The 15,134-nt window shown below is 34.5% G+C and overlaps 1 protein-coding gene across 1 annotated transcript in view; it reads right to left on the bottom strand.

The window, feature by feature from the left end:
- Positions 1-11,313, bottom strand: part of LOC136039133 (polycomb protein Scm-like) — a 155,367-nt gene extending 144,054 nt beyond the window's left edge. The window contains exons 1-2 of the mRNA XM_065722620.1: positions 11,151-11,313; positions 4,853-5,437 (exon numbers count right to left, since the gene is read on the bottom strand). Coding sequence (XP_065578692.1) covers positions 4,853-5,257 — 405 coding nt within the window. The 5' untranslated portion in view covers positions 5,258-5,437; positions 11,151-11,313. The remainder of the gene's footprint in view (positions 1-4,852; positions 5,438-11,150) is intronic.
- Between the last annotated feature and the right edge of the window lie 3,821 nt (positions 11,314-15,134).

Genomic DNA, 15,134 nt, shown 5'->3' with positions numbered 1-15,134 from the left:
CAAGGACCTACATTGAGACTTAATCAATCCGGATTATGAAAGAAATATCTAGTAGGCTACACGGTACTTTTTCTTCTCTTTACTGGCTTAAAATTTCACAGAGGAGGACCAATAAGGCAGAATTTTACTTTTGTTTCTTTTTACCGGCAGACAATTTCATAAAGGAACACATAAGAACTAATTAGGTTTAAAACGGTGGGTTTATTTGTCTGGCTTTTCTGACGCACCCTTAATGAATAATGTGATTGGCTTTCAAAGATACGTCATAGACAAAAAAAATGATATTAAAGGATACTTTTCAACCCGAACTATAGAAAAACAATTTCACTTTCTCTCTTGGGTTAGGACGTAAAGGGTTGATTAATCAAAGTCAAGAGTTTAGCCCCTTCTAAAATGTAGAGTAGTAACAACTCTACGTAACAGCACAAGTTGTTACGAAGTATTAATATCACTCCTCCAGGTAATTATATCCAAGGAAGTATATATAAGTAATTATAATTATATTTATTATCAACTGATTTCATTTTATATTTATAATTAACTATTTTTATAATTTTTTTGTACTTTTTATAATTTATATTTTTATATTTATAATCAAGTGTTTTATATTTATATGTATAATATAACCAACTGATTATGCTAATTATATTTATGATTATATAAGTAACTATAATTATATAAGTAACTATAATATATATAATTATCAGCATTTATATCCAAGTAAGTAGTTACATCCAAGTAACAATGTGTTATAGGGTCAACGCAAGTACCTTAGTAGTCAAGAGGGGTCGTTAATCCAGTGCACACAATGTATTATTCAGAATTAATTTTCCCTGATGGACCTATAAAAATATAGATCTGAGTTCAAGTCGGATGCGCATTAGTCCTTGACCCCGCCAGTGTGTGTTTTAAATTATTGTGTTAACCTTGAACAGTACAAACTTGCTCCTTGAATATTATTAAGGCTCATTTTCATTAGGTGTTTTACGGACCTTACGTCAAACGAATCATCAAATGCCGATAGAATAATTAGTTTTATGGTGTTGTGTTGAGTAAACACTTTCCTGCATTTTCATTGGATGATTAGCTTGCCGTTAAAAGACAAGATGAAAAATATTTATGAATGTAGACGAGCGTCTAATACACGTATTGATCTTGATTCCTTTAAGTCTCGCCAATTTTGGATACATGAGTGTTATAAAAAAGACTTTGGATGGATGAGTAAAGGATATATTATTTAAATAAGTGAATTAAAAAGCTACATAATGCCTGGCTTATTGTAGGGCTGAAGCCATATTGATCCCCATCATATTACAACAAGAACATAGACGAACAATGATCGATGGTTTTATCATAAGCATTTATAGTAGTATGTTTTGATTTAAATGCTTGTTCGTTAAATGAATAAATTTGGGGCTAATTTATAAAAAAGAATTCAGAATATTTATCTAAAAAATAGGATGCGAAAATCAATTCAACCAGGTTTATTTCCAGTTGAGATTCCCTTGGTTCTGAAGGTTTAACCGAGATGTCTTCATGGCTGATAGTTTTTTTTTACCTGAGATATTGCAGAAATACCCTTTTGACAGCCTAAATGCACACTGTGTTTTTTGATTCCGTTAATTATTCCCTTCAGGAACTACTGATCCCACGACCGTATCCAGGGGTGGAGGTTAAGGGGTTTGAACCCCCCCCCCTGAACTGCTCGTCTGACTCGTAAAATTTAATAAAAATGGATATGAAGAAATTTTGTATGCATTTTTTTTTTTGCTTTTTTGCGTAATCCTAAAAAAGTCTCTTTTGTAAAAAAAACGAAAAAAAAAATCCTGCTAAGGCCCTGTCTGATACCTTAAGTTGTTCCAGAGATATTGCATATATGCCATGCCCTTTTGACAACCTGAATATACTTAGGGAGTTTTCTTTTCACTCAAATATCTCCTGAAAAGTCCCCAGAAACCTTTTACCTACCATCCTTATCCATTTCTAAGATTTTGATGATATGATATCTTAAGAACATGGATACAAACTCTGCCTTTCATCCCCTGAAAGGTTCAACTTAATGCCCCTGATCTTTCGGGAAATATTGTAGATACACCCTTTCGACTATCGGCATCTAGAGTATTTTGATTTCGTTCAATATCTGTCTGAGTTCCATGAAATCTGCTGAAAAATTCAACTTGACATTCTTAACTGTTCTTGAAGCATCACAGTTACGCCCTTTTAAGACCCTGAACGCACATAGCGCGTTCCGATTTAGTTCAACATCCTTTTCGACATTCTTTTAAACTTTCACCGTAATGGCCCAAGAAACACTTGGCGTTCTTTGCCAAGCAACTGTTTTACCGAGCGTTTTTGTATGACATAGCTACTCCTGCGCGGACAAACAAGGCTATAAACATTCAACCGTTGCAACACGAGTCAATCATAGTAAATAAGATGGATCAAAATAGGTCATAAATAGATCATTGTAATCTAATGCATCTATCAAGTAGTCCTAGAATGTCGCAAGAGGGCTCATTCTAACCGAAATTAAAAGTTTTAGTGCCCTTTTTAAGTGACCAAAAATATTGGAGGGCACCTAGACCCCCTCCCACGCTCATTTTTTCCCAAAATTAACGGATCAAAACTTTGAGATAGCCATTTTGTTCACCATAGTCGTAAACATAATAACTATGTCTTTGGGGCTCACTTACTCCCCCACAGTCCCCAGGGGAGGGACTGCAAGTTACAAACTTTGACCAGCGTTTACATACAGTAATGATTATTTGAAAGTGTATATACATTTTCAGGATGACTTTGGTTGGGGGGAGGGTTGAGGGGAGGGGGCTACGTGGGGGGATCTTCCCTTGGAGGAATTGGTCATGGGAGAAGAGAAATTCCATGAAGAAGGCGCAGGATTTTCTAGCATTATTTTTAAAAAACAGTAAAAAAATAAATATGGAAAAGTTTTTTCAACTGGAAGTAAGGACCAGCATTAATACTTAAAACAAACAGAGATTATTACGCATATGGGGGGTCCATCTCTTCCTAAATAGCTCGCTCTTTACCCTACAGTATTTTTAGTAATTTCAACTATTTATTCTACAGCCTTTGTGATTCAGGGGTCAATCTTAAAGAATTTGGACAAAATTAAAGCTTTAGTGTAAAGAGTGAGGTATTAACGAGGGGGCAAACCCCCTCAGATACATAATAAAAAATTAGGAATATAGAAGTTCGTTACGTAAGTTAATTTGTAAGTTATGTTTATTTTTTACTAATAAAAACGTTCGTTTAAAATTGAGAATTCTAATTGCCTTTTTAAGTAACCGAAAATTCGGTGGGCATCTTTTCTCATAATCGTCTGATCAAAACTAAGAGAAAGCCATTTAGCAAAAAAATAAAATTAATTCGCAAATTTCATTATTTTTAATTTTATTATTAATTGCGGAGACCCAAAATAAAAACATGCATTAATTCAAAAAGGTTCAGAAATTAAATAAAAAAAACTAGTTTTTTTAACTGAAAGTAAAGAGCGACATTAAAACTTAAAATAAACAGAATTTACTCCGTGTATGAAAGGGGCTGTTCAACCCTCAACGTCCCGCTCTTTCCGCTAAAGTTATTTACTGTTTAATAAAGTAGAATTGAGAGAAAGAGTAAAACTTTAGCGTAAAGAGCGGGACGTTGATGGAGGAACAGCCCCTTTCATACACGGAGTAATTTCTGTTCGTTTTAAGTTTTAATGTCGCTCCTTACTTTCAGTTAAAAAAACTTTTTTTTTCTATTTAATTTTCATAAAGATCGCTTGACCGATTGGGGGTGTTTTCCTTCTTTATTCAAAAAAGGGCAAATTTTCTTAGGGTAGCACTAGAGTAGCCTTTGATGGGTAGCATTAAACTGCATAAATTTCATGTGTTTGGATTTAGCATGAAAAACCAATTCTATTGATGTAACTATTTTTATCAAAATTCTATTTTTTAGAGTTTTGATTACTATCGGGTCGAGTCACTCCTTACTTACAGTTCATCACCATGAACTATTTGATGAATGTCCGTTTAGGACAGGCTTAATTGTAGGTATATCTAAAAATGCATTATAAAATGTTGACATTGGATATCCTCATTGATACCAAATCCAGTATTTGATTAAAGACTGTTGGCTTTAGTTGGTAATATTGATGGTTAATGCTGATCACTAGCCCTGTTATTTGCAGATAAAAATTAGATCCATTATCGAAAAGAATTAAAGACTTTAAGGAAAATTATAAATTGGTCAAAGGTAAGATGAATTTTCTCACGTTGGAATTCATATCTGCTTGGGCGATTTTAAAACTGCCAATCACAGGTATAAAATAACCGTAATATGAGTACGGATGTATAAGCATCTTCCTCTCTGTTTCATATAAAATTAAAAAAAAAACAAGCTCAAATCAGATATTTGTCATATCTGTATATATATATATATATATATATATATATATATATATATATATATATATATATATATATATATATATATATATATATGTATATATATATATACATATGTATATCGTCCAGGGTACCCCATTCCAAGGGTGTATCCAAGATTCATGATCGAGAACAAAAAATTAAAAACGCATCGAAAATTTATTTATATACATTTTTTTACGTATTTACAAGTCAAACAAACGGGGGGGGGACCCAGCTATCCCCCTGGATATGACCTTGCCGTATTCAAGGAAACAAGAAGCACAGAAAAGATGTGTTGAAAACGAAGCAGGGAAATGGTCTCATGTTAAGCTTGGTTAAAAAGAAATATTTAATACTTTAATATTTTATTCGTATTTATTTAGTATTAAATATTTTAGTATTTATAGTTAATGAAAACTTACCATTCGGGCTGAATTCCTACATGAGTTACAATCACAGGCTATGGGATGACTGGTTAGGATTCCTTTATTAAGGAGAAGTTTCATACTCTTTCCACAATGTCGAATCGACCTTTTCCAATCCTTGGCTGTCTCCCTTCCACTTAGAAACTGAAATTCATTTGGAGTCAACCAGCTCCCTTGATAGTAAATGCAAGCTCCTCGTGATCCTTGACACAACTTTGACAAATACATATAGCCATTATTAGAACCGCATTCCACTTCAAGAACTATGTCACCGTGTTGAAAGACTGGCCTAATGTAATCTTCAATCGCGCTTCTAACAAACTTTGGATTTGCAAGGCAAAAAGCTTTTGCGAAATGATCATACAGATCCCAGTCAAAGGTAGCTCTGGGGATCAAAGCCATGCTTGATTTCAACAAAACTGAGTACTTCAATGTTTTTTCAGTCTCCAGAAATTCAGTTTCAATTTTGTTTCAGAGTTTTTTTTAAAGAATGATCTTCAAATGAATACTATCAATTCGTATATCTAGTGCTTATACAGCATAACTGTCAAGGTTCAAATCAGTAGCGCACAAGTGTCCAGCCTAGAAGATAAGACATATTTTCAAAAAACAACAACCGAAAAACATTGCCCAAATACAAGGCACTGATCTCAAATAATCTTCCAAATAAAGGAGAGAGAGGGAAAGAAAAAGGGGAAAGAGAGAGAGGGAAAGAAAGAAAGGATAAACATATCAAAATCCAAAGAGTTTCTGATGTGGGTAATTGTTTATTTTCACTATCCTAGGTACTTTGACTCAAATATTAAACTAGCCCAAAATCTTTATTCCCTCCCATAATAGAGAACAATATGGTTACGTTCACGACAGAAGACAGTAAAAAAGACGGAAAGTAAACATAGTGAAGAGACAGAGAGAGAGAGAGAGAGAGAGAGAGAGAGAGAGAGAGAGAGAAAGAGAGAGAATGTGTGGGAAGGAGGGAGAAAATACAAAAAAAAGGTTTGCAAATTTCGCTAGAAGTTTCTTCCAATTGAATGATATGTTTTGCCAACATATTCAATTTTTTTTTCAAAATATACATCCATAATTTATAAGAATAAAAAATGGACAAATCATAATTATATGTTACAGAATATAGTTCCATTTTTGGTAAAAAAACACAATAATTTTAAAAGAGCTAAGTTGTATTAGTTCTCATCGTCAAATAAGAAAAATGAATATAATCGAAATTGCTTTTCGTGCGTTGCACTTCACACCACACGCACAAGATGATACGTTTTTACGGTTAGATGATAAACAATAAGTAAAGAGTATCTCTTGCTTATTAGCAAGTCTCTGAAAAGGGAACCAAACATCTCCTAACAAACCTGTACTGAGAATCTAGCCTCCCCATAGGCACCAGGCGCGTCCCCATGTGGCGGATAGCGGAAAGTATTTTAGAAATAAAGGATACCTCCGAATATAAAATGAGGAGGTGTAGATCAAGGGGGACTCAGCCCTCGGTGGTTCATAAAATGAAATTGAGGCATCCATGCATGGAGATATAAATTTGTGTACAGTAGGAAGGAAAATTAACTTCAGCGAGGTTTTTGCTACAAATCTCTTTAGTTCTCCTGTACCATTGCTTTGACTTATTTGAATACAGATCCTTAACTCTACTATTTTAAAATTCAGAAGCTTTTTTTCTCAATTTTTTTTTTTCAGGAACTTTCTTAAATTGTTACACCGTATGACAAGTCCTTGCTTGAACAAACTGATTTTTTTTCCTTAAAAGTTTTTTAAAAGTCGTAGTAATGTAAGGATTAATCGGTAGAGCATGTTTTAATTTTTTTTTTCACCAAAAAATGGGCTTCATAATTACTCTTCAATAAATTTAAGAGGGACAAAGCCTTGTAGTCGACGTCATTTCTTTGGTACACAGGGGACCAATTTTCACTAGCAATCCAATAACCAAAGTTTTAGTGTCCTGAGTCAATTAGATGGTAATTCACATGATCCACCGGCGTGTGGACATATCCAGGCAGACGTCAAACCTCCTCTAATCAATAATAAAATTGTATTGGCCCTGCAGGACACCAAATGAAAGGACTCTCTGTAGGAGAACAACTGTAAAGGGCAGATTAACCTATGCACGAGTCAACGGATCTTACTAGAGACAGAGAGGAGTAGCTTACCACTGTCTTAAAATACAGCTGAATATCCAATCTTCTCAGATATTGCTCTCAAATTTTACAATGATGAAGACAAGAAAACTTGAAAGAACCAGTGCTACCGCGTCCGGGGTTGTATCCAAAGACCATACGGCACCATCTACCGCGTCTGGGGCAACCGACGAACCAGATACTGCGTCTGGGATAGCCAACTAACCAGATACCATGTCCGGGGAAGCCTACGATGTCACGACTGGCTCCGCCAGAAAGATTAATGATGACCTAACGACCAGCTAAACCGCTATCAAAATTTCTAACGTGACAAGTCCTGCATCAGACCCCCGCCCCCTTTTTACCCCTAAAACAACATTGGCAATAGGAACCCCAAATGTAAGAACCATGGCTAAAAAATGAAAGAAGGATCTACTTGTACGAGAAATCAACAGGTATAAATGGGACGTCATTGGTCTGTAAGAAACCCATCTTCCAGTAACTGGTGTTGAAAAGATTGGGGACACGACACTAATTTTGTCAGGTCGTAATGATGAAAGTCATCGCTAAGAAGTATGATTTATTCTTTCAGAGAAAGCAAAAAATCGCTAATCTCCACGACTCCAGTCTCCAAACTTATCAGTGATATCCGACTCAAAGGCTCGAGCCTGCGAACCTGAGCATCATCCAGATTTATGTTCCGGATTCTTCTCGTAGCGATGAAGGCTCAGAGAAATTTTATAGCCAACCCCAAAGCCTCACAGACTTTGGCCCATTCCAAAAAAAGACATAAATCTTATCATTGGAGACTTAAATGCAGTACTGGGTATGAATTCCGTCAGTAATGGGGACGTCATAGGAAAATGTGAACATGGTACCAGAAACAGAAGAAGCGAGTACCTTCTGGAATACTGCCAGGATAGCAAGCTATTCGTGACCAACACTCCTTTCAAATACAGAAAGCGACGAAAATTCATGTGGAGATTACCTGAAACTGCATCGATTATGTGCTCGTACCAAAAGGCTGGAAAGCTAGCATGTTTGACACAGTCGATTTTGTAGGAGGTAGCTTCACATCGATCACACACTGGTAGTGGTATCTTTCCACCTCCGTCTGAAGTTGGATACAAAACTCAAGAAAAAAAGTTTGGGGATCTTCTGAAAGACAAGTAGACTCGCAAGCGTCACCGGAATAATCTTGATTTGGATCTCAAAACCATCTTAGAGAATTCTTCAATGAGTCCAGAGGAAATAAACATAGACGCCTTAGTCGACAAGAGCACTAAGAACTTCATACAGACAGTCGAAACAATCATTGGTAGACATAACTGCTCCGAAAAGTTATGGATCACCAATGAGATAATTCAACTGTGTAAGGACAAGCGTGCTGTCACTAATAGGCAAGACCCAGAAAACAGAGACACTTATAAGCACATTAAGCGACTAAAGGAAAAGAAGATTAAGTGTGCTCTAATCGCGTACATTTATAACAAATACGACCAATGTGAGCTCGGCTTCCAAAAGGGTAATACCCATGCTGTGTATAAAAGAAAACGAGAGCTGTCGAGATGCAAAACTACGCTTACGGATATAATCCTGCATAAGGACGGGACTCCCATCAACGACGTAATAGGAATAAGAGAGAGGTAGAAACAACATTTTAAAGAAAAGTTGAACCCTGCATTTAATCCTGACCCTGCCGTTTTTAGGAAATTAACCATCTCCCTATCAGAACAAAGCCCATCGCCACTCAGAAGCGACGTTGAAGTCATTCAAATCAAATAAATTGCCTGGACCAGATGGATTGCAAGCAGAACTCCCCCCACACCCCATGTTCCACGCATTGGTAAAATTTTGAGATGGCCATTTTTTGTCGTAGAAACTTAAAAAGAAGGCTCATTTGATTGGGGATTGAAATGACAAGTGTCTTTTTTTAGTCAAAAGTGATTGGTGGAAAACAGCCCCCCCCCCATGACAATAATTTCCCGAAATGTGTCTAATAGAATTTCGAAATAGCCATTTTATTCAGCTTAGTTGAAAGTTCTGTGAATTATGTCTTTGACATGCCCTCCCCTATACCTTCTCAAGACCAGAATATTATTTGCACTTTACTAAAAACAAAATATATTTAAAATGCTTTCACTTTTTTACTTGTTTAAGATGTTTTACTAGACATATGAAGGGGGAAAGTTCCCCCCTTGCACTCCAACTAAAGCACGAGTGTCTGTTGCCCTTTTTAAGAGTAATAATTGATTGGAGGCAAAAAGTCCTTCTCTCAAGCCCATATATTTTCCTAACTCATCCAGTCGAAATTTTGAGACAGCCATTTTGTTGAGTATTGTAGAACGGTCTAGAAACTATGTTTTTAGGGACCCTCCAAAATTCTGCAATTGTTTGGAAACGTTTGAAATGTTTTCACCTTTCTTAATTTCATAAATAAAAAATTATCAAAACTTCAAGGAACAAATGTCAGTATGTGACAATCAAATTGACAGTCCAGGGTCATTTTTTTTTTTTTTTTTTTTTTTTTTTTTTTTTTTTTTTTTTTTTTTTTTTTTTTTTTTTAGCAAAGCGCAAATTGTGTTTGTGTCTTGAAAAGGCATGGGGCCCTACTCGTGTTAATTTTAGCTCGTTTTGAGTTTGACTCAGCTAATTGTTGTAATTTCTGTTCGTTTTGAGTTCCATTTATTTATTGAGAGTGATTTGGGGTAGTTTAACGCTTGGAGGACTTTTTACCTTAATTTTTGATCATTCTTAATTTAATGGAGCCCTTTACTTTTCTTTGAAAAACTTGTTTGGTAGAAAAAATGTTTTAAATTAATAATTATCTAAAGTAGGTCATAACACTATGGAAAATGATATATACCAGGTTTTGCAGGCAATTTCAAGCCAAATTATTTTTTTTTCTTACAGGCCCCTTGCAACGATTCCTTTGGATGCGGCAATAGTTTATCCATATCCGTTCAGACCAAAGCAAAAATAATAAAAGTACCGATTTTTCCTCTACTCTCCACTAAAGATTTTTGGGATACTGAAAAAAAATATGTAATTAGTTTATTGGGCATAAATGTTGTTTATTTTTATTGATGTCTTTTAGTTTTACTGCTGATGATGAAGACTGTATATGTGTTCGAAATATCCAGTTAGAAATTTTATATCTGTTCGATGTCGATTAAAAGCTTTCATCCTATTTTGAACTGTTATACTTTAATTTAGTTTTCTTTTTCTAGAACATAATACATTATCAACAATGATTTTTTCCTTCCAAATCGATGTTTTTCAAATTTACTGAAATTTGATTTGAAAAGTTCAATTCCAATTCAAGCTATTTATTAAGTTTTCAGTAAAGCAAAAATGGTGGTAGACTTTCAGGGCCGTCAGAGGCGGCAACGCCACATGTATTTGGAGTAAAACTTCTTAACGTAAAACATTTTTACAATTCATTTAGGTCTTATTTTTCCATATTTTCTTCCACTTGTATCCATTTCTTGAAAATGTATAGAAAACCAATTCTTTAAAGAGAACTTTTTATTCAATGAATCTACTTAGTTTTCAGTAAACCGCAATTGGTGCTCGTGTCTTCAAGAGAGAATAGAGTTGCGGGACGGCAAAACAACCCTTATTTATTGTAACAAATTGTTGTAATAAGTTTGGGCTCATTGTCATTTATATTCATTCTTGTTCGTGCCTGAGCTAGAGCATAGTCGAATCGGTCGAAAAGTAAAGTTAAATGAATGACATCGAGTTTTTCTGGATTTTAAGGTTGTAATTGAATTTCAGAAGTAGAAAATGAGAACGCTTTTGGGTATTTTCTTAGATTCATGTTACAGATAGAAAAAATTCTGTTTCAAGTTCCAATTTATTTCTATATTAAAGAAAATACCTTAAATCTTGAATCTGATTGGTCAATAAAAGCCTTTTTGCTTGTAAGCCGAATAATTTTTAACTCAAAGAATTATGAACGTCATAGATAATTGCCTCAGCAGTCCACAATTTTTATTTTATTGGCAAGTAGGGCCGTATCTAGGGGGGATACCTGGTTTGAATCCCCTATTCCGAATTTTTTTCAATTCTAAAAAAATACATATTAATAAAATTGAAGCGGTCGACTACGACTGCTCCAAAAAGAAGTTCTCAACAAATAGAAGGGTAAACACCTGGCTAAGAAGTTCAACAGGGCATAAAAGCTGAGCGGTTTAGCCCTGCATGCCGTCCATGGAGACATTGATGTCCGCCACCAAAATGTCCTTGAATTTCTTGCAAGGATATATCTTCGTCTAGATTATACTTTGTAAGCTCTTGGTCTACTTAACAAAAGCTCTTGGTAGGCTCTGTAAATAAATTATGGATATAAATGCTCAAATATATGCTCTTCTAATACTTTAGTGTAAAAAAAAAAGAAAAAAAAAGATGCCCCTTTAATATATAACCGTATGCCTAGTAGACATGTCCTCATTCGTAAGGGGAGGACCGACAGTCTCCACGGTTGACCGTTAGACTAAGTCAACAGGTAGACGTTTTTGCAACCCCTTCCTCTTCTACGCTGAAGAAAAATCCTGGATAAAACCCTATTGACAAGTGCAATTGTAATGGGGACTGGATTTTATTTCGCTAATTTTAGGTTTGACATGCTGTATAAGCAAATTTCTGCTTGTGTTAAGTATACTCTTTTATTTTCTTGAAAATATTCTTTTTTTAGTTACACATAATGCAAGCCTATGGTAGCGCAGTGGATTGAAATCTGCTTTGCAACATGAGACGCAGGGTTTTATACCAGCTTCCCCTGATCCGACGGGCAAGGGGGTCCGTTAAGTTCCAGCGAACCGTTTAAAGATGCAATATGCACCAGAAACAGCCCAAACAGAATTATCAGTTATTTTTATTTGTGCATATAATGCCCCCCCCCCCCCAGAAAAAGTATGACACTTTTGTATTATACAATACGCACTCGAGAACTTGTATCACGAAGATGAGACAATACCCGATTTTCATGTTGTCTACACCAGAGAATTACCTTCGGCTCGTTGGGAAACTAAATTATAGCTTGTAAATAATTAGCTGGTATTTTAGTTAGGTTAGGTTAGGTTACGTATTCAATATAATGCGCTCTGGGTGGCCCCCCTTCCATAATTCTTTGTGATAGTTTTAATAATTTTGTTACAAAAATATTGTATTTTCGTTATATTTTGTTTATTTCATTAGCATTCACCAAACTTGGCTTCTCGATTGTATTTTACATTATACACTAGTACCAAAAGTATTAATGTTTTAATTTGTATTAATTTCTGGGCTCTTAATAAATAGTTTTCTGGATTATTTGAATCCCGTTCCATTAAAAATTCGTCTGTTCGCTCCCACACGGATGCATCTAATCTTGATAAATTTATAAAAGAGATTATGCAACCCTTTTATTTCAACCTTTTACGGCGGGGTGTTGAAACACGTAGCTTCTTTAAATTAGAGTCGAAATTAGCATAGATCGGATTTGTGGAAACAAAGGTCAGTGATTTATTTCTTAAAATTTCAGTGGTATTCTTCATGCACAGTCCAACAATAAAATTTAATTATTATTGTACAGATGTAACAAAGGACTTGAAAAAAGTACCAACTTTAGAGAAATGGTAATTTATTGCAGTGCGCATAAATCATTGAAGAAGCGAAATAGATTCTTTTATTAATGGTTGATATATAACAGTAATAAATACTTGACCGGAATTGGGCAAAATTCTATTCGGTAAATAATTAGATATTTCTACAACCGCTACTGGAACTACTACTGTTATAGATAATTCTCGTTAAAATAACTGTCCAGATATATAAATATATAGATATGGAACATATATACATAACATAGTAACATATATACACAGTAATATATATAAGTATAGAATAACATATATAATATATAGTATAGAACTGCTGGACAATGTATGCTATATTATAAATGTATATATATATATATATATATATATATATATATATATATATATATATATATATATATATATATATATATATATATATATATATATATATATATATATATAGTCTGCTGCCAAAAAATTACCAAAATTACCAAAATAATTGAATAATAATTACATATAAATATATGTCTACTGCCAAATAATTACCAATAAGCAAGGCTATAACTTAAACTTGATCTTCCCACTGATTGTTTTGAATATAGGTTAAAATCAGGGGGTGCCAATTCAGAAACATGCGGGGAGGCGGAGGTAAAGATTTTTTTTTTCAGTTTTTAAAATGAAGATACGAAAAAACTATACTTTTCAAAATCTAGACGGGGGCAATATTTTTCTCTAAAAATAACAAAATGTATATTAAAATTTAGGGCTAATCACTTCTCCTCCCCCTCCCCCAATCGGCATCTTTTACTGAAATTTGACAAATTGAATTATTATTTCTTCAATAATTTTATAGCAAAATAGTAGTAAAATTTGATCAATTTTAATGCCCTCGAAATAGATTCCTACGTATATAAGGAGTATTACCACTTTTTTATGAAGAGAATTGGACTTTTTATTCGTGATAATTAGGAGAATGGGGAGCATCTTACAGTATATAGGGGTGACAAGTTTATCATTTTTCAATTTTTTAATGAAAATACCACAAAAAAGTATTTCCCAAAATCTAGCAAGGAATCTAGGGGGCAGAGGCTGCTGTCCCTCCAATTGATCCCCCTTGTCAATGTTCAAATTTTTTAACCAATGCACTTTTTCTAAGCATATACTAAAATGGTAAGCCACAGCGACCAGGCTCAATAGTAACCGAAACGCTAAAGACCGAAATTTTGATACCAATATGTGCATCAAAAGAATCAGAATTTTATGCTGATTTTAAATATATAAATTTGATCAAGTTTAGTCTTCCCCATCAAAAGTTTCGAGCCTGTCAAAAATTAGCCTTAATTTCAAAAAAGGGGGACATCCCCTTAAGAGTCATAGGATCTTAATGAAAATTACATTATCAGATTCAACGTATCAGAGAACACCGTTGTCGAGGTTTCAAGCTCCTAGCCCTCAACGTCCTGCTCTTTACGCTAAAGTTTGACTGTTTCTGACAACTCTACTTTTTAAAACAATAAAAAGCTTTAGCGTAAAGAGCGGGGCGTTGAGGGGGGACAGCCCCTTTCATATACGGAATAATTTCTGTTCATTTTAAGTTTTAATGTCGCTCCTTTCTTTCAGTTAAAAAAAACCTTTTTTCTATTAATTTAAATCCGAGAGCCTAAATCTTTAGTGAGCAACATTGTGTTCCGGGATTATATACAATTCAAACAATACGCTTAAAAGTAAAGATATTTGGCCTCTAATTGAGGAGCATTCATAACTGAAATACGGTGGAACTTACGGTGGATTACGGATTACGGTGGAAATACGGTGGAACTATATGTAGTGAAGACGTGAAAATTTTAATACCCAAGGTACAGGGTAACCTGTTGTAGCACCAGTGGATTGATGCTTTGCTTGGCAATACGGGGCACCCGGATTCGATCCCCGCTGCAGCAAGGTTGACAGACAAGCTTGCTACTTGTCCCTGTAAAAAACACTCAGCAACTGAAACATCGACTTGACGCCCTATGCGCCAGCAATGGCTCAAGAGGATCTTTATTCTTTTCATAATCCTTTTGATGAGTCTATAAACTAAGTTTAAGGCATTTGTTCTGAAACGTGGGCGTTTACGCTAGATGTTTTCCAAAATTAGTCTTAAATGCACATTTGAATGACTGAAGATCACAAAGTAAGCTGCACGAAAAATCTTGTACAATCCCACTCCTTTCAAAATGAGGGACCGAACGCATACGGAGTATTACAGAACCTATTCTACAATTAGAGCTTAAAAATAACAAAAGACAAAAATAAAGACCAGGTAGCACACGGGAATAAAACAAATAAAAACAGATATGATACATTAAAATAAAGTAACTAAAAGGAGAAAATTCAAGAAAAATAAGAGATAAAATAAAAAAATCAAGTATTTAATATTTCTGTATTATAAAAATATCTTAAAATCATGTGCTGATCTTCTTTAATATACCCACTAATATTATTATTAAACATAGAGTTAGAAAACTTTTGCTGTTCGATTTGCATTTCAACTCTTTCAATCGAAAAATTCCGGCT

This window comes from Artemia franciscana, chromosome 19, assembly GCF_032884065.1.
Source record: "Artemia franciscana chromosome 19, ASM3288406v1, whole genome shotgun sequence".
Classification (NCBI taxonomy): Eukaryota; Metazoa; Arthropoda; class Branchiopoda; order Anostraca; family Artemiidae; genus Artemia; species Artemia franciscana.
This window is presented reverse-complemented; position numbering and strand designations above follow the sequence as displayed.